The sequence below is a fragment of the Rhamphochromis longiceps genome, linkage group LG23 (genome assembly GCF_057381845.1).
Source record: "Rhamphochromis longiceps isolate RC_006_pf linkage group LG23, R_longiceps_female_GT1.1, whole genome shotgun sequence".
Lineage (NCBI taxonomy): Eukaryota > Metazoa > Chordata > Actinopteri > Cichliformes > Cichlidae > Rhamphochromis > Rhamphochromis longiceps.
The window spans coordinates 7,541,909-7,560,037 of record NC_140578.1 but is presented as its reverse complement, the minus strand read 5'-3'; the positions used below and the strand labels follow the sequence as shown (position 1 = coordinate 7,560,037).

Here is an 18,129-nt window from a genome sequence, read left to right as displayed (position 1 = left end):
TTGAAAGTGTACCTCTGGGAGGCCGGGCTGCATGTAAAGCTGCTGGAACACAGCATTCATATAACAAGTGGCTCCACCGTTCTTCAACCCAACAAAACCTGAGACTGAACGGCTCTCTACAGGGGGTAGATACTAAAGGAAAGGAAGAAAGAGTTACTTTCACACCAAAAGCACTGTCAGACTACATGCAACACCAAACATGATTACAATTAATTCTATTTTAACCGGTGTCTTACATCAAACTCCTTGCAGAGCGAAGGATCTGACTGGTGGTGCATGGACAGCAGCTCTCTGGTGATGAGCTGTAGGTTTGAAAGAGAGCTGTCTGCCAGCATTACCAGCACCTCATAGGCTGCCAATCTGCTGCTGGCTGTGCTGCACCTAATCACACACAGAGAAATGATTAAATACCGCTATCAGGAATACTACAAAACACACAATGTTGTTTGCAAAATGGAGGGATTTACCCATTACTTAAAAAAAAAACAAAAAAAACAAGCAAACAAAAAAAGCAGATCCCTTTTATATGAAATCACAAAATGATTCTCAAAATCACATCTTAAAAAATGAAAAGTTGGATTAGAACAGAGAAAAAATGAAACTAATTGGAAGGAAAGGAATACATACTTTGGGTGGAAATCATGGCTGGGGGCCGGGGAAGTTGTAGGGTTGGAGCTGTTGATAATGATGCGTGAGGCTCGAAACAGGAAGTCATCGAGCAACTGCTGGATGAGAGATGGACCTGGACAAAAAGTTACAACATTACATAACAGCTGTGTCCTAAATAAAATAGAATATACATTGGATAGGTGTGGATATGCATGTATACTCAGTGTTTGCTCACCAAGATGTTCTTTCTCATTGCCACAGAGAGACAACAAGGTCTTGATGAGTCTGAGGTGCCCTGCTAGGAGGATGTTATCTGCCTCGCTGGTCTCCATCTCAGAGCTCCAGCTAGGCTCAAAATTGTCAAGCCAAGAGATCTCGTCCTCCAGCATGGTGGCTGCGCTCACTTTTAACACCTCCATCTCTGACGCTTGAGGAGGTGAGGCATGCAGCGAAGCGGGAGGAAGGAAAGGAGGGATAGAAAAAGAAAGGAGCAGAAAGCAAATGTGTGATTCACTGGCCTTTAGTTGGTGAAAAAGCAGTCTGTAAGGTCTGCATTACAACAGAGCCTCAATCAGGGACAAAACTTCATATTTAGGAATGTGTAACTGTGGCTTACTAGTTAGGTCGTCCAAAAGCTGGCATCTTAGATCAAAGTATTCAGTGCACTGGGACAGCAATCTGAAAACAAAAACCAACACTAACTCATGATGTCTGCATATGTTTTAGGGATTTTGCACCTTGTGCTTTATTGATTAGATACCTTTGGTTGACCCCCCTCATGACAGATGTGGGGCTCCATAACGGGAGCTGAGCAGTCAGGATAACTGAAAGGAGGAACAAGTTAGGTTTTTGGACTTCAGGGAAGGCTGATGTGTCAGTTTGGCTCAAAGTGTACAGTTGATCACAAGCCACACGGCGGATCTGAGAGAAGAAGAAACATAGAAAAGATAAGTAAATATAATATAATGTTTGAAATACATTTCTTCTGTTATTTGCTGAGTGTGTTATTTACCTCTCCGCTGGGAGATCCGAGCAGAATATCAATAATAAAATCATTGACAGAGGGCAGGTTGTAAAAAGAAGCTGGAGAAAGAAACCAAACACAAGATTTAGAGCCTGTTGGACACAGTACAGAATATCTCATTACAATACACAGTAAAAGTGAGACTGTGATCTTGTAGTGTTGTCTGTACGCCTGCAGGAGTCTTACACAGCTGCTGACAGCGTAACTGCAAACAGGTAACCAGCAGAGACAAAGCCTCGCGAGCGATGATGGCATCTTTGATGGAGACACTCTGCTGTCTGACACATATCCCTGCATGCAATGCTGTTGGTGTGGTCTCGCCCTCGCTACTGGAGCTGCAGTTACTCCCTGCAAAACACAAATACATTTACTTTCAATTCTTTAGGTTTAGTTTCAGTAAAATATTTTGAGCGTGACCTATTAATAACCAACAGTCAGCATTAGTCATAAATTAAAAATGAAGTTGTACAAGCCACATCCACTGACTGAAAAACATGTAGCTAACACCATAAGTTATCTACTTGGTAGACTTACAGAGACAAACAGACAAAATGTGTAATGATTGTTTTTTCTTTGTCTCACCAGTGCTGCTGACTCTAGTGCGTACTCCCTGGGGCAGAAGAGAGCCATGCGTCTCTCTGATTGGCTGTGGGCTACCGACTAGATCTAATCGACCTGCTGCAGCCGCCCAGGTCAGACGCATAAAACAGGCCACTGTGGAAGTGAAGTCCCCCACTTCCATGGTCTATAAAAGAAACAGCAGCAGATAGAGCATCTGGAGTACTTTACATTTACTGGACACCAAATTTATCCTAGAAATAACCTCAAAATTGAAATTATTTCTACCATACCTGAATAGCGACACGTGCAGCAGGTATGATTTCTTCAACTCTTATGGATGATCGCTCAGACAAAGACATCTGTCTGTAGGAGGACTTCTCTGGAGTGCCACATAGAGAGAGCTGTCGCCCTGCTCGCCCAGCATTACGAAACGGCCGAGATGATAGCGCATCGCCATCCCTGATGACATCATCGTCCAGTACAGCAGGCATGCTTTGACCAACCAGAAGGAACCTGCAAACAAAGCCCATTCAGTTAGAAGTTTGGCATAGTATGTGATGATTATATAAACCTTGTATGTTTGTGACATGTATTGCACCTGGCCAACTGAAGACAGATTGAGTAGACCCCTTGTCTGGTCTCATAGTCCACTTCTGATGGGATGGAGTCTCTCTGCATAACATTTACCACCAGACTGCAGAGGTGACAAACAGAAACACAATACTCAAGACTAAAAATAAAAAGATGCCATAAGGCATTTTGGATAGAAGCATATGCCATGTGGAATATATGTACTGGTGTATAATGTAGCTTGACAACTATGCTGACACCTCCTACAGTGGCTCAAAGCAAACAAAGAACAGCAATTGTTTTAAAGGTCTGTTGTTTGTGGTGCTACCTGAGGCCTCCTGCTTTCAGGAAATTCTCACAGAAGGATTTGCTGCTTGTTTTGGCCATCTCATCATCAGATGTGGGCATGAGTTTTGAACTCAACACCTAACAAAGACATAGGAGAGAAAAAGGAAAAGAGATGAAAACTGATGTCATGCAGCTTAGTCAACTTTAAAACAGGGAATTTTGCATTTATATACGTATTTGGGGTTTTACGTTTAAATATACCTCAAGGTTGTATAGCACTCTGAATGTGGACATGCCAGGGGCTGAAGATCTAAAAAGGGACTCCAAGATGGAAGCAGCACTGGGCTGATGTTGCTGCTTGGAGGACATAGAAGGAGAACGAGAGCCTGCACCCTGGCCGAGGGTGAAGAGCGTTTTCTAGAGAAAAGATACACAAAAGATAGAAAATAACTCCCTCAGACAACGGATAAGGCAAAGAAATGCACACAAGAGAAATTTGTTTAGACTTATAATAAACCCTCCTCCAAAAGCAGAAAATTAAAAATTTCAGAGGTTTATCGTTCTGCATTAAGCACTGTTAATAAGAAAAGAGTTCAAGTAACCTGATGGCTCCAGACGCTAGATTCTTTGGGAACAAAGTTGTCAAGTGCATCCTGTACTTCAGGATCTGTTGGAATGAGCAGCAGCAACTTCCTCACACGCAGAGTGATCCTGGAAAGTACAAGAAATATCCAAATACATAAAAAGGGTTATTAACTGCCTTTGGTCTTAATACATGAATTATGAAATAGTAGTGACTTAAATATTAATTACCAATCACTTTTTACCCAGCTAAACATGCATGCAAGAGTCTCTGTCTATGTTTTTATGCATTTTTGTATCTACACAAATTGCTTCAAAATGAGGTGATGTAAATAGCTAAATAGCGTCTTCTGTTGTCATATGGAAGAAATATTACCTTACCTGGACTCATCAAGGTTTGCTAGCTGGTAAAGCATCTCAAACACATTACAGACCAAAGCCATCACAACTCCAGGCAGAGACTTCTCCTAGAGACACAGAAATGTACGCACTTTGCATTAGAACCAGCGGAAAGTTTAATGGATGCACAATTTGCAGTTCTAACCATGTCTATGATGGTACCTGCTCTAGGGCATAAGCAGAGTTGAAGACAGCAGAGCTGGAACTGCTGGAGGCAGAGGCTGAGGACTCGGAGCTGCCAGAGGGAGTGCCAGTGCCTGAGCTCTTCACAGTTAAGCTCTGCTCATCGCTAAAGCCAAGCTGAGACAGCAGCTTATGGTCTCGATTCATGGTCAACTAATACACGTTGGAGGTGCAGTAAAAGGACAATGTGAGAGAAAAAACAAAACAAAATTAATTTTGTTCAAGGACACACAACAGGATAGTGGACGACCTTCCCCAGACAGGCACTGCACTGAATCATCAACACTTACCACACTATCATTGGCAAAGATTTGGACATTATCCACCGGACAGCTCAAGTGCTCAGATATCTTCCACCGGATACTTCCTACTGTTTCATTACTGTGAGTCTGTACAACAGACAGACGAGTAAAATTAGCCATTTCCTCTGAAGACCTGAACTGTGCACAAAAGGGCAGAAGTTTATAATACCTCTAAGGTAAAAGTGTCTTTGGTTGACTCGTAGGTGATGTGAAGAGTGACAGGGTGTCCATTGAAAGAGGCCCCGTGAGGTAGAATAGTGCGAGGAACTGAGTACATATCCTACACAGAAATACACAAAAACATGAGGTTAAAAAAACCCATTATAGCATAATCATTTTTATTTACACGTGTAATGAAACCTTGGAGACAGAGTGCACAGCTTACCTCTATAGTGATGACATAGCGCTCAGCCAACAGCAGCAGTCTTTCAATTATCACCAGCTTAGTGGATCTGGAGGTGGAAATTCACAGAAGCGTCTCAACAATAACAAGCATATTTATACTCAAAACATTTTATCCATCACTAACATGCAAGATAAATTATATAAACACAAATGTATTTTAATAGGTTTAGTAACTATGTTCTTACCCAAACCCCCCTCTGTACCTGGATGGTGATTGTACAGATGTGGCCACAGTCGGCATGGCCGTGGCTGTCAGCATCTTGGTTGCTTTAGTAACAGCATGTGTCAAAGTAGGCCCACCCAGTGCCGAACTGGCTGCCTAAAAGAAGAACAAGAAATGTGCTGCTGGATCCCACTTTCTGTGAAATGGCACAATCATGCTAGTAACATATTCAACAGCTTACCTCTAGTCGTTTGTAGCAATCAGCAATGAACTTCTTGTGCAAAGACACAGAATCCTGTGAGGAGGAAGATTTATTTCTGCGTGTGATTTCTTTGTTTCAAAAACAGCCACAAAGCAGTAATTCAATTTTTATTATTGGAATACTTCTGATCATTTCTCATCAAAGTGAGGAGTGAAAACAATAGGCAGTCTGCAGCATCTTAAAAGGAAAATTCTTCCCAGGATAAAATATGCATATTCCCTCTGGTCCGTGTAACTTATCCACCTAAATTGTTCTGCTTTGAGTTTCCCAGTTTTGGATAGAGGGAAAAGAGATGACTGCCTTGTCTAGAATATAAAGGAACCAGAGAGCACATCCTTTTGGGGATTCAAAGTAATAGGTTCATTAGAAAGGAATTAATTCCAACACCAAACTGCTCACAATAAAGGTAATGACTTTTTTTGGGATCATGTAAAGAGACATTGCTGCTGATTTTAATGTGAACTGTCCTGTTAAATGACACTTCCACTCTCTTTAGAAGCAGTGCTAAAATTAAGAGGCCAGAGCAATAAATGCAAAAATATACTCAAACCTTCTTCATCTTGGGATTGAGGTTGGTGTAGCTATATGTAATAATCAGTTGGATTGCTTCATTGGCTATTTCTTCATCAGGGGTCTCCATGGCGATGCGCCAGATAAAGTCCATCCCTGCCAAGTCAATGCGCTCCACACACTGAAATCAAAGCACATAATACTTTAAATCTAAATGTCAACCAAGATGTATTTCAGTATTCTTTTCCTTTGCACGCTGAATGGTTCACTGTGTACTAAGGATCAAAAGAGAGAAAATGAAAGCTGACCAGCTGAGTTCCTTGGCGTTTTAGTCGATGATCACAAAGGTTGACATTCTCAAAGAAGGTCTTAAAAAGATTAAAACCTGAAACACATACAAAACATGTTAAATACATATTTATAATCCACTGCTGTGGGTCAATAATGTATCACCATAGAGTATCTCTCACCATTCATGGTGATTTCATAGGGTTCCAGTTTTAAGATCTTCTCCTTGAAGAGTTGCTGCTGAACATCACTCTCAAGGTCATGTTGCCCTTTTGTGAACCACTCAAAACACATCTGCACACACAGAAACACACTGTGTTAATCTCAGTTACAGTGAATTTTAGAGACAAATGAGATGGACTGGCTTGAGTTCTACCAAACTGAGCCTAACACAAAGACTAAATGAATGATCTGTTAAAGGCTGGAGGTAGTTAAACATTTGATTCTAACCACTTGTGCCCAGAATGATCTCATACTATTGGAAAGGGCAGAAACCTGCCTCCAGTTCTTTCTGTCCTTTTGTTGTTTTTTTTGTTCTCATACAAAGAAGCACTTGATATAAAGCTAAACTTTACTGGATGATACATTGAGAAACCTAAACAAAATGGATGTCACTTTCTTGCCAGCTTGCTCTGTATTTAAAACTTGTATGAACATTCCTTTTATTGTGCTTTAAAAGGAAGAGGTAAAGTTTGTGCATTCCTCCAGATCAGTTATCCAGAGAAAGGAGGCTGCAATGATAAACAAATGGCCAAAGGCAAGGTTTCATTTGCAATGACTGTTTTTATACCTCACGGTCAAGTTCACAAACATCCGGCCCTGACACCAGGCACTCCCACAGCTCCTTGGCTCTGTTCCAGACCAGGTAGAGGCTAGCTTCCTGGAGAAAGAAGGCCAGGAAGCGCAGGTGGCTGTCCAGATACTAAAGACATATTGAAAGAGAAATGTGTTATCTTGTAACACTATCAATATGTAACATTATGTTCTTCAGGTGTAAACCTCATTCCAGCTAAGGGAAACTTGCATATTACCCACATTAATTTCTAATTATGCAATTAATCAAAATATCCAGCAATACAGCTCCCAGGAGGAGCAGAAGGCTATTACGTTTTAGTCAGTGTACTCAGGTCATTTACACATTTTATTTGATTTTTAAATACATTTATTCAGTTGTAACCTGGGGGGGCAAACAGAGGAGACAGGAACTATGGAAAATATGCATCCAGCAGATATTTTACTTATGAAGCTATAGTCACTAGTCAAATCCCTTAATAATGGTTTTGGTCATTAGCAGTAGAAAAGATGTTGAGGTTTTTATCTTATTTTTTAAAATATTTTTCCTTTATCTATTATACATTTACAAATCTTACTCAGCAGCATTTAATATCTGGGTATCAAAGTGTGTAAATATTTTAACTTAACTCTTGTGCAGCCTATATTCAACAATGTAATTTCAACACTATCAAAATCATCCTCAGTAATAAATATTCACACATTTCCCTGCATGAAGCTAACAGTAACCTGAGTGTTCATTACTGTGGTGGATCACAGGATGATAAATGACTGTTTACTGATCAGTCTCTTATGTGTCGCTGTATATAGATTTTCTTTATTTAAACAGTAAATGTTAAGTTACTGCAGCCTGACATTTGCCTTTATATTCAAAGAGTCACACTGTTATAAGGCAGGCACATGTTCTTATTATACATTAAACTGATCTGAGGATGAAACCACATTGCTGTGTTTGTTTTTACAATGATGACAGTTTGATCACGAAAAACGTCCTGGGTTAAAAAAAAAAAGTTGGAGTATCTAACCTGGATTTTGAGGTTGGTAAATATTCAAATTTCTGTGAATCACTGTGATAAAAGAGAGCAGCTTCAAGCCCAGCAGGATGGGATATATCAGAGAGGAACTCTGGGTTTGATCAAGAAAAGCTCTCAGGGATGTCTCACTGACATCACTTTTTGATGTCAGTGAGAGCGAATATCCCTAATATGGCCATCTCACGCACACAGCTCTAGCTGTGAGAATGTAAACTGTTCCCACATGCTGTTTAAATCTTTTGTTTGTGAGGGAGCTAAAACAGCCTGTTTTAGACAATGGTTGAATTAGCATGACCCAGTGTGAAATGAATGAGGATTATTTTGAAATATGAGTCATGCATTGCTAATCTAGTAGCGAGTCCATGGATTCTATAGGGTTGGAAATGAGCATTATAGGTCACCTTTAAATTAAAAAGACAGACATACCTCCTGGTAGGTGTATCGTCCATCTACCAGGGTTGAGCCTGAGAGGCCGCTGTTACCAGCAGCTGTCACGGCAAGTCGATGGCAGCATACAAGGGATCCTGTGATTAGTTTGACAATCTCAAAATTCTTCTTCAAGTCTTGGATGATGCTCTGTTGGGAGACAGAGGGAATGTTAACTTAAACACAACGTAGAGCAGATTATTCAGGTGTGCATTTATATATGTTTTTATGTGTCACCTTGTCTTGTTTCTGGTATGTCTGCTTGATGAATGAACGGGTTATCTCATGCAGCTGACGGAGAGCAGGAACAACCCAGACCGCCTGTGGACTGCTCTGCTGTGAAGCCTGTTGAGATAAATAGATACACATGCGTGCATATCAGATGATGATATTTACTAAATCACAAAGCAAACACAGACGCTTGTTACAAAAATAGAGGTCAGCGATGATCTTTATGAATCACTTTTAATTTTATGTAACTGTTTTGTCATCGTAGACTTACTATTTTTGTAATTAAGGGCGTTGTTAAAACAAGAAGGGAAAAAGGAAAATCAGAGAAAGAGATTTAAACCACGGAAGATCAAATCTGCCACTTTTAACCCTCATCCTAGTGTTTCAGGTTTGCTTTTTGTTTTTTTAAATGACGTTGATAATGATTTAAAATCTGTTTCCTGTCTCTGCTTTGATGAACACTTTTTAAAAAATACAAATATTTTGGAGTCATGAGGGATTTCAGTCAAAAGTACCCATTTGCACCTATGCAGGAACTACTTATCTCAGGTAATGGTTGCCATGGGTCCTAAATTAATTTACCTAGCCACCAAGCGGAACTCTCTTAGTCATTTTAAAGAACAAGAATGGCATTGCTGCATTCATTGTCTGTATGGGGAAACTTCCCACACTGAAAGTTTTCAGAACGTTAGCAACATCGCCAAATCTGCTTGAAACAGCTGGGGAATGCTCTGGTTATGTTACTGCTATATTGCAAACACCAGTTGATTTGAGCAAGAATGAGTCTCCTGGGAGTTAAGAAACCTCTACTGCTGATGTGCCTGTCCAACACTGTGCTGGAAGAATCTACTTGAAAAAGGTGTTACTTTGCTCCCGAAACACAGACAGGAAGCTAGCAACTTTTTGTTCCTCCTTTTACATGCCAGCACGCGCTGATGATGACGCAAACTGTATGCTTTAACTGCCTATAGTAAGGGTTTAGCTTTAGGTTTTGTGTTGCCAGCAATAAGTCAGTCTCTCTCATTGGGTGCTGATCCCTTCCAGAGCTGCTCTTTGTTACCAGTTCTGTTCATATTTATGCATCAAATCTGATGCCGAGTGTAAATTAGTTGGGACGCCGACTCCTTCTTGGGCACAAACTGCTGCCCCAAGTGGAGGACTTTCAATATCTTGGGGTTTGTTCACAAGAGAGAGGAGACTGGAAAAGGAGATTGGCAGACATATTGGTGGGGTCTTGGCAGTGAAGTGGATGCTATGCCGATCTGTTGTGGTGAAAAGAGAGCTGAGAGTGAAAGCAAAAGTACAGCTATGTTCACAAGCTCTGGGTAGTACGGTAAATGAAAGAATAAGATCACAGATGCAAGCAGTGGAAATCAGTTTCTTCTGAAGAGGATTCGTACTCAGCCTCAGAAACAGAGCAAGGAGCTTGGTCATTGAGAAAAGGTAAGAGTAGAACCCCCTCCTAGGTGATGTGTTTTGAGCACATAATGGAGACTTTGGGGAAGACCCAGAATGCATTGGAGAAATTATTTCAATTATTTTATATTGGGATCAAAATAGATCCAGCAGCTTTCGTCATATAACTACAATACAATTGATGTTTACTTAAAATTACTGAAAACTAAGGAATATCAGAATCAATTAAGCTTTTGAGTATTTAGTGTGGATTGGGCGATAAAATGCAATTTTACAAAAATCTAATAATGATCTACTTTTTAGATGACATAGGACACATAACTAATAATGCTTTGAGCAGAAAAAAATATTGCTAGTATTATAATCTTGCTATTGTGACTGGTAGTCACAATAGCAATTAATGATCCTTGCTGCCCCCAAGGACCCCAGGTCTATGTATGTCAAATATGCTGGTAGGATGAGGGTTAATGTGAAAGGCCAAATATCAAACAAAAGCCTCACTTGGGTATCCATGGTTCTGATTAGAGTCCTCGCATGAGTAAAAAATTTCCACCAAAGCTAACCAGTCATCCAGCAGATAAATCACTCATTTATTTCCACAAGCGTTCACCCAAGACAAGACCAACACCACTGTGTAATCATTAGCGAGTGCCAAAGCCCTCTTAGTGAGGCAAGCAGAAGATTAACATACACCTGGTCAAACAACCTCATGTTGCAATCATCTGTGAAATTATCAACCTGAGACCAACGAAACCCCTTTGTGGTCAAACCCCCTCCTCCACGATTGGATGCCAGGACTGAAGCAGCAAGATTGGATACACACCAGTCAGTGGAAATATAAATCATAATGGATACCTCTTTTAATTTGGCCAGTGAGTTAGATTTCTTCTTGCCCCAAGTGCCAATATGAAATGAGCTATGAGTCTCGTTGCCTTTACTGTCTTCCTGAGTGAAGTTCTAGAGACATACATATCATTTGAAGTGGGATATTTGTACACAAATAACAAGCAGGATTTCCAAGGATGACACACATATTTTCTTCCATGTGTGGCAACAGTCAGTCCAGCAGTCATTTTAAAATATGGTTATTGTATATAATTTCAAAATAGGAAAAGCATACATGCAACTGATATATCATGCCAATTTCCATTTCTTGTACTGTGGCTCAGTTTGTCCACTGTCAGTTTTAGTTCCCTTCCCCCTCCCTTAAAGCCTATTTTCTTCTTATTAACTGTCATACGAAATTAACAAAAGAATAAACAGAGAAACAAAAAGGAAAAAGATCTGAATAGCAGGTGGGTGAAGCTGCTGAGAAGACCATATTAAATATATCACAAAGATTTCAAAGTAGAATAAAAATATCAGAAATTGAGCATTTAAGACAGAATCCTGAGGCTCACCAGGACTATTGAACATATGCCACGTTTAGTATGAGCATCTGCGTGTGTCCTCTCTAGGGTGAACCAGTTTGTCATGTTGGACAGCCAGGATGTGCAGTACCAATTTACTGACACAGTTATTAATGACATATAAAGTACACATTTAGAAAAGGCAAGATGAAGCATAAATTCCTCACATACTTGCAGTTTATAACGTTATCTACCACATTTTCCACACTTTGAGAGTAGTTTACTTAACAGTTCAGTCACACCACTGTTTCACAATATAGTCATTAACTGACTGTATCAGCAAATCAACTAATTATAAAACCTGCATTTACAGATACCCACAGAGGGTGCTACAGATGCAGACAATGACAAAAATATAAACTAATAAAAAAAGTTTAAAAATAAATTATTCTAGATAGATGGGTACTTGTTTAAAAAGAAAGACTCCCTTCATTACAGTGGGGTACACTGTATTGCAAGAGTTTGACAAACTTATAAGGGAATGCTAACATGCAGTAAAACTGTTACTGAAGGCAGAAAAAGACCTAGATATCTAGTAGATCTGTCTAGTGTTTCATTAAAACTGCTGAGCTGCAGTTTTAAGATTCGTGACAAATGCTCCCAGTTTTTTCTTTGTGTGTGTACAAAATAAACAACACCTTTAAAGCACCGGCTCAGTGAAATGCTAAACCCCAACAAGAGCCCAAGTAAACAAAGAAAATACTATACTTTGTCTGTCTCACCTTCTTAATGTCTTCAATGCATTTAATAATGTAACTGCGTTTCACCAACTCCTTAACAGCATAGGCATCGCTCAGAATCCCCAGGTGCTCCTCCAGTGCCTGCTGAACTAGACTGGTAGGCAAGGTGGGGAGGTGAGCCAGTTCCCACAGCACCTCTAGCACCTGGACAGATACACACACAAGGACAAGGTTGACTCAAGGGAACATCCTTATATCAAAACCTTTCACAATATCTTTACCTGTTTTTTCTCCAATTACTTTTGAATGAGCCTACCTTTGACAAAAAGACATTTACACAGCATACCTTTCCTGTTGTGGTTTCAGAGCGAGCTTCTCTGCCTATCCTCCCGATCAGGCTGAGCAGCTTTTGCCTTACACGGTCACTCTCAACTTCCCAGCTCTAAATATCATGCAAACATGTTAACATAAATATCACGCACACATGTAGAAATCTCTTCAAATATAACCTATTTTATCAAAATGTCAGAGAGTGAGCGCTGACCTTTTGTATGAGAACGAAGAGGTGAGTGAGCTGGTCAAAGCTGAACTTCACAGCAGCAGCAGCAATTATTGTATGAATATTTTCTATTACAGTTGATGACTGACCCGCCTGAGATGGTCACACACAAAAAGAAATCAATACATCCACTGAGCTGACAGGTATTTGTCACATACTTACAGATATGCACATATAAAAGCACTCAGTGCAGTTTACTGATTTTCTTTAAGAGTTATAAATAGATAAAACTGATCAGAATGAATAATAAATATGTAATAACACATGCAGTTGAGATATAAATGGTTCTTACCTGTATTCTCCAGATCTTGGAGAGTTCATCTAGTGACAGTTTACTCCCCAGCAGCTCAATGATTCCCTTAATCCTCTCACAGTACTGAGCTTGATCAATGTTACCTGGAACAAAAAGAATGAATCAGCCAAAGTTAAACTGAAATCTTAATTTCCCGATTTCTCAGTTTAAATTTATGTCAGTGGTGACTACGTTTAACTATGTCTGTGTGTTTTGCCAAGCACTCATCAAAACTCTAGTAAGTTATGTTTTAACAAACATCGTTACCTTCCAGTGCTATTGACAGGACAGAGTTCTCTACAAGCCAGTCCAGCAGTTTATCTGTGTCAATGGCGTTTTTCACAGACTTTGAAACCGTGCTCTCTTCTATTAACTTTGTCACCTGAGAGACAAGCATACAAAAATAGTCTGACATGAGCTCAGAAATGGAAGCACTCAGAAAGAAATACTTTAAAATCTTCTTTTTGAGCTGACCTCTTTGAGGGAGTTCATCTTAGTGGAGAAGTGGGGTGTTTTGAGCATACGTAGAAGCGTATCCAGCCGGAGATCATCTACCACAGTAACCAACTCCCTCTGGAACCTCATACACAATAGCTTGATGGCTGACAGCAGGTCCGGGATGCTCACCAGACGCTAGGGTTGAATAACATTTGACTGAGTCATAAAATTCTTGTGAAGTTTCAATAAAAGAACCATTTCCACACTAATTTAGTTTCCTGAACTCAAGATGAGCAGTGTTTGCACTTACCATAGTCTTCTAAGACAGTTTATTCATACTATATGATCTAGCAGGTGCCAACAAAAGTCACCAGTCCCATATTCATTCTGAACTCAAATTTACTGGGTAGCACAACTAAGAGGGCAGTGAACACATTCATCTCTGTCCTCTTTTTCTTAAAATTATAAGGAGGTATAAATCACTACCTTATCTTTAAGGTCCTTCTCCTCCAGGTTTTGTACATATGTGATCATCTTGTGGATGACTGGATCCAGCATAGGCTAGGAAAAACAATATGAAACTGTGTTTATCCCTGTGGGGTAATTGGACCACTGGAGCAGCAAAACAGTAAGAGGATACAGCAAATAAAAATAGAATATAAATCAGAATGGGGTAGAAGTGTCATGTAATAAACACAAGCGATGATTTTATCACTGGAACAAAACTACGGAGCCACAGACAAACAATGTATATACACATATATATTACTGGCAGAGGAAAAAAAAGCAATTACAGGCCAGATTCTACAACTGTGTGTCCATGTGTGTACATACCTGTACTGCTATTTTTAAGAGGACCATTTTTAACATTAGATGTTAAAAGTGTATGTAACACCCTGTCACATATTATGCACTGCAGCCTTGAACTTCTCTACCACCCAGCAGAGATCCATGTGAGAACATAAATATCAGCACAGTCAGATTAGACATTAACAGGTTTTTAACCCGGCAGCTTCCTGGTACAAAGTCTCTGTGACTTTGAAGTGCAAATAGAAGGAAAACTAGATTTACCAGCAATCATAATGCCCACCAGTGAGTGTATGCTGCCTTGATCCAGTTAGCTCCTTTGCTTAAAACACAGTAGTTTGAATGTGTCTGAACTTGATAATATCCTTCTGGGTGCTACATGTGAGAGCTGTGCATAAGTATCCCAACCCAAGTGTCTGACACTAATCGAAATCAGCTTAGGACACATAGGCCAGTCCTCACTTTATCCTACAAGGGGCCATTAAAGGGCTAAGACATTGTTTTAAGGTAGAAATGTATAGTGAGCATCATTTAGTGTGTGTGTCAGGGAGAGTAGATAAGGTAGCTCACCTGGACAAGACTGGAGTTAAGGTATTCAGCACAAACTCCGAGGGGTTGGACTAGAGCAGATACATACTGCATGGACAGATGAAAAAAAGTATAAACAAGTCAAGAAAGAAAGGAAAGGGAGGAAAATAATTTATCAGCACCAGCTTTGATTGTCTTAAGAATAATTCACTGACTCTGAAGCATTGCTAAAACTCACTAACAGATGTGTGCAAGACTTTTTATGGCATCACAACATCACTCCTCCTGATGTAAAATGTGTAGGGTAGAGATCAACCTGCATTTAAACACATGAGTGCATGTGAGCGAGAGGGAGTGACTGTTAACACATGCGTGGATGAGTATCGAATACCAGAGCCCAGCTGTCATTTGTCATTCACTGCTAAATCAAGAGAGGCTAATGAAAGCTTCCTGTGTTCCTGTCAGTTTTTTGACTATCCTCCATCTCTGCCTTCTGCAAGTATCTCCCTCTCCTCCACCTTCCAACTCTACCCTTCCACCCTACATGCCTTCCTGCTCAAAGCACACAAATGAATGTGTCACCCTTGGTAGTAAATAGAGAAGTGAGCACTACTCGTTTTTTTTTTTACTTTCACTTTTACCATCATCCAATGTGCCTCTAGTGTGTTAGGGATCTAACGGCTTACACACTCTGCTGAGCTCCCACTGCAACTGCAGAGTGCAACTGTGGTGTGCAATGAGTCTTTGCCTTATTAAAATGCTAATGGTTAGAGGGTGTGTGTGTGTGTGTGTGTGTGTGTGTGTGTGTGTGTGTGTGTGTGTGTGTGTGTGTATGCACGCGCACTGAATTAATGGCCATGCGCTGCTGAGGTTCCGGCCAGGTTCCCAGAAGGAAGCATCAGTACAAGGATGCCTCAGAACACATAAAACAACAGAGCATTTCAACCATCACACAGTAGGAGGATGCAGGACTGTGTTTGTGTTTAAGTGAATATTACAAAGAGTGAAAGAAAGAGAGAGAGACATTCAGCGCTGTGCAGCTGAGAGCACTGAGTTCAAACATGATGACCTTTCGCCTGCATAGACTGTCTCAAAGTACTCTGTCAGTCTTAAGAAATGCCCGGAAAAAGATGATAAGAAGACGTAAAAACAATAGTTCTTACAGCTATCTCAATTTCCTCAGTGTTGAGTTTCGTCTGGATGGCAGTGAATCCTCCCAGCTCTCCAAACTTGACAAAAATTACAGAGAGAAAGGAAACATGAGGCAAAACTGATATAACTCTGGTATATATTTATGGAGACAATATCTAAGTGGTGGTTTATTACTCACTCGATTCACCAAATCAACCAGCCAACCATGGGGCTCCTGAAACAGATCACTATGATTTAAGTAAATGCTTTCAGCAATGACACTGAAAATTCTCATGAGACATACACATTAAGTTTTCAAGCAGCTGCTGTGTGTCAGCCACCCATGGTCTCTTGACCCTCTGCGGCTCAGTTATGCAACACTGAAGAATTGGTCTGTCTGAACCTTGAACATGACTATACACCATAAACAAATTCTTTAACATGTAAACATATATAAATACTTGCCAATGCATCTGGATTAACTGCCACACATACAGCACAATACTACAATGCTACAGTACAATCTTATAATGCTTCACAGACAAATTGGTCTTACTTTCTGATAGGCGTTGCTTGGAGAGACGGCAAACATGTTAGCCTCGTCTCCAAAAACTTCAGCCCAATTTCTCTGACAGGCCTTCATCCGGTTCTTAAAATGGTACTCGTTGTCAGGATTAAGGGCCTGCGTGTAAGAAGAATTACACATCATAAATATTTATTTTTATTTCCCCTCATACGTATGAAATAAATTAGCTTTTTTTTTTTTTAGTAAAGCTGAACAAAACCCAAAATAAATGGAATGACACTGAACCACAGTGGTTAATAACATTTTGAATAAGGTGATTATAAAAAGAAAAAAGACAGTAAATGAGATACATAAGCATCGTAACAGGAAGGTTTTCTATCATTTTAGGAAAACATTACTAAGTGAGACGACGCACCATGGTCAACACTCCCATCAGGTTTACAGGTACAGGGTCCTGCTTCACCCTCTCTGCAACCAGTTCCACCAGCAACATGAGCATGTTGTAGATTCCCTCATGAATCTCTGTGCCCCATTTGTGTACGGCACTGCTGGTCAGTAGCTGGTGATAATGAACAAGGCATGTAGAAAGGAAGTAAGTCAGGTATGCTAAATATTCAAAGAGGCACCTTGACTTCAGTTTCTCTTTTGCTTACCTTTTTAAAGGCCTCTGGCATGCAACGATCCATAAAGCGCTTGCAATTCTCATCAGCGTCAGCAAGACCTGACAGGGAAGGAGAAGTTGGATTCACACATCTAAACTTGGAGAATTTTTGGCTGTCAGATTAGTTACATATTGAGTCATGCGACACAAGTGGCCGAAATAACAACATGTGAAAAACACCCGATGGTCCAAACAAAACACGCCACCCACATAATAACGCAAATGTAGTTTACTGCAGACCTTAAAAACAACATTTTCATCACCTCCACACACGCAGTCTTACCATGTCGAGCAAGGCAGGAGGAGGCAATGAGACACTTGCCCAGGGACTCCTCTCTCTTGTAAGGTATGGACCAGTGGTCAGTAAAGACTCGACTTTCCAGTTCATACAGGTTGGTGGTGGGAAACTCCATGCTTCCCCCAGAGCAGTTCCCATTCTCATCATTGCTCCTCTGTAACACACAAACACAACAAAATTGTGACATAAAGCAGAGGGTGACTGCATTTCATACGGCTCATCCCATTGTTTTATAATGACACTGCAAATGTCCTCTGTGTGATGCTAGGATAATACAAATGGCCTCTGGCGATGATAAAGTCAGACAGGATGATGCCTGAGTCTTCTCCTCTCTCTGGGAGAGGAGCGATAGCAGTCATTTGGAAAGTGTGTCCTCTCCTCTATGATCTGCCCTTCATCTCTGTAATATTTTTATCTTTCTATTTCCTCCCAAGAAGCTTTCAGAACAAATTAAGGCAGGTGCTTGTTAGTAAGTCCTTTGGCAGCAATTAAGTCTAAAGAGTGGTGATGTGTAAGTCAGGGTGTGAGAGCTAGACAGTCAAGTTCAATGAATACCCTGCCAAATGACATGACACTGTCTTGTTAGCTGTATGATGGCGTCATGCCTGAGCAGGTAATAAAGAGAGAGCTAAAATTCAACTCATTTAGAGTCAAGTTTTATACCATCTGTAGTTATGATTCACAGAGCAGAATTAAGGCTCAGCTGGAATAAGAAGACAGAAGAAGGCAGTGGCAGTGAAGCCTAGGAGTCTATG

General features: G+C 40.4%; 1 protein-coding gene across 3 annotated transcripts in view; it reads right to left on the bottom strand.

Moving 5' to 3' along the window:
• The window catches only part of usp24 (ubiquitin specific peptidase 24), a 34,934-nt gene that overhangs the window by 12,498 nt on the left and 4,307 nt on the right, over window positions 1-18,129 (bottom strand). Inside the window, exons 2-43 of one of the 3 annotated variants that reach the window (XM_085399480.1) lie at window positions 17,360-17,528; window positions 17,069-17,136; window positions 16,831-16,974; window positions 16,446-16,571; window positions 16,089-16,124; window positions 15,922-15,987; window positions 14,801-14,866; window positions 13,910-13,984; window positions 13,460-13,618; window positions 13,253-13,367; window positions 12,986-13,089; window positions 12,679-12,786; window positions 12,481-12,576; window positions 12,177-12,338; window positions 10,901-11,002; window positions 8,636-8,743; window positions 8,399-8,548; window positions 6,937-7,068; window positions 6,329-6,440; window positions 6,167-6,243; window positions 5,899-6,039; window positions 5,328-5,381; window positions 5,109-5,242; window positions 4,904-4,970; window positions 4,688-4,798; window positions 4,507-4,605; window positions 4,196-4,369; window positions 4,016-4,101; window positions 3,655-3,763; window positions 3,314-3,469; window positions 3,093-3,190; window positions 2,793-2,888; window positions 2,485-2,707; window positions 2,216-2,378; window positions 1,820-1,981; window positions 1,622-1,692; window positions 1,370-1,530; window positions 1,226-1,287; window positions 845-1,036; window positions 628-742; window positions 237-381; window positions 13-132 (exon numbers count right to left, since the gene is read on the bottom strand). In XM_085399480.1, the coding sequence (XP_085255606.1) occupies window positions 13-132; window positions 237-381; window positions 628-742; window positions 845-1,036; window positions 1,226-1,287; window positions 1,370-1,530; window positions 1,622-1,692; window positions 1,820-1,981; window positions 2,216-2,378; window positions 2,485-2,707; window positions 2,793-2,888; window positions 3,093-3,190; window positions 3,314-3,469; window positions 3,655-3,763; window positions 4,016-4,101; window positions 4,196-4,369; window positions 4,507-4,605; window positions 4,688-4,798; window positions 4,904-4,970; window positions 5,109-5,242; window positions 5,328-5,381; window positions 5,899-6,039; window positions 6,167-6,243; window positions 6,329-6,440; window positions 6,937-7,068; window positions 8,399-8,548; window positions 8,636-8,743; window positions 10,901-11,002; window positions 12,177-12,338; window positions 12,481-12,576; window positions 12,679-12,786; window positions 12,986-13,089; window positions 13,253-13,367; window positions 13,460-13,618; window positions 13,910-13,984; window positions 14,801-14,866; window positions 15,922-15,987; window positions 16,089-16,124; window positions 16,446-16,571; window positions 16,831-16,974; window positions 17,069-17,136; window positions 17,360-17,528 (4,914 nt within the window). The remainder of the gene's footprint in view (window positions 1-12; window positions 133-236; window positions 382-627; window positions 743-844; window positions 1,037-1,225; window positions 1,288-1,369; window positions 1,531-1,621; window positions 1,693-1,819; window positions 1,982-2,215; window positions 2,379-2,484; window positions 2,708-2,792; window positions 2,889-3,092; window positions 3,191-3,313; window positions 3,470-3,654; window positions 3,764-4,015; window positions 4,102-4,195; window positions 4,370-4,506; window positions 4,606-4,687; window positions 4,799-4,903; window positions 4,971-5,108; window positions 5,243-5,327; window positions 5,382-5,898; window positions 6,040-6,166; window positions 6,244-6,328; window positions 6,441-6,936; window positions 7,069-8,398; window positions 8,549-8,635; window positions 8,744-10,900; window positions 11,003-12,176; window positions 12,339-12,480; window positions 12,577-12,678; window positions 12,787-12,985; window positions 13,090-13,252; window positions 13,368-13,459; window positions 13,619-13,909; window positions 13,985-14,800; window positions 14,867-15,921; window positions 15,988-16,088; window positions 16,125-16,445; window positions 16,572-16,830; window positions 16,975-17,068; window positions 17,137-17,359; window positions 17,529-18,129) is intronic. The other 2 variants (XM_085399481.1, XM_085399482.1) reach the window with 2 other exon arrangements.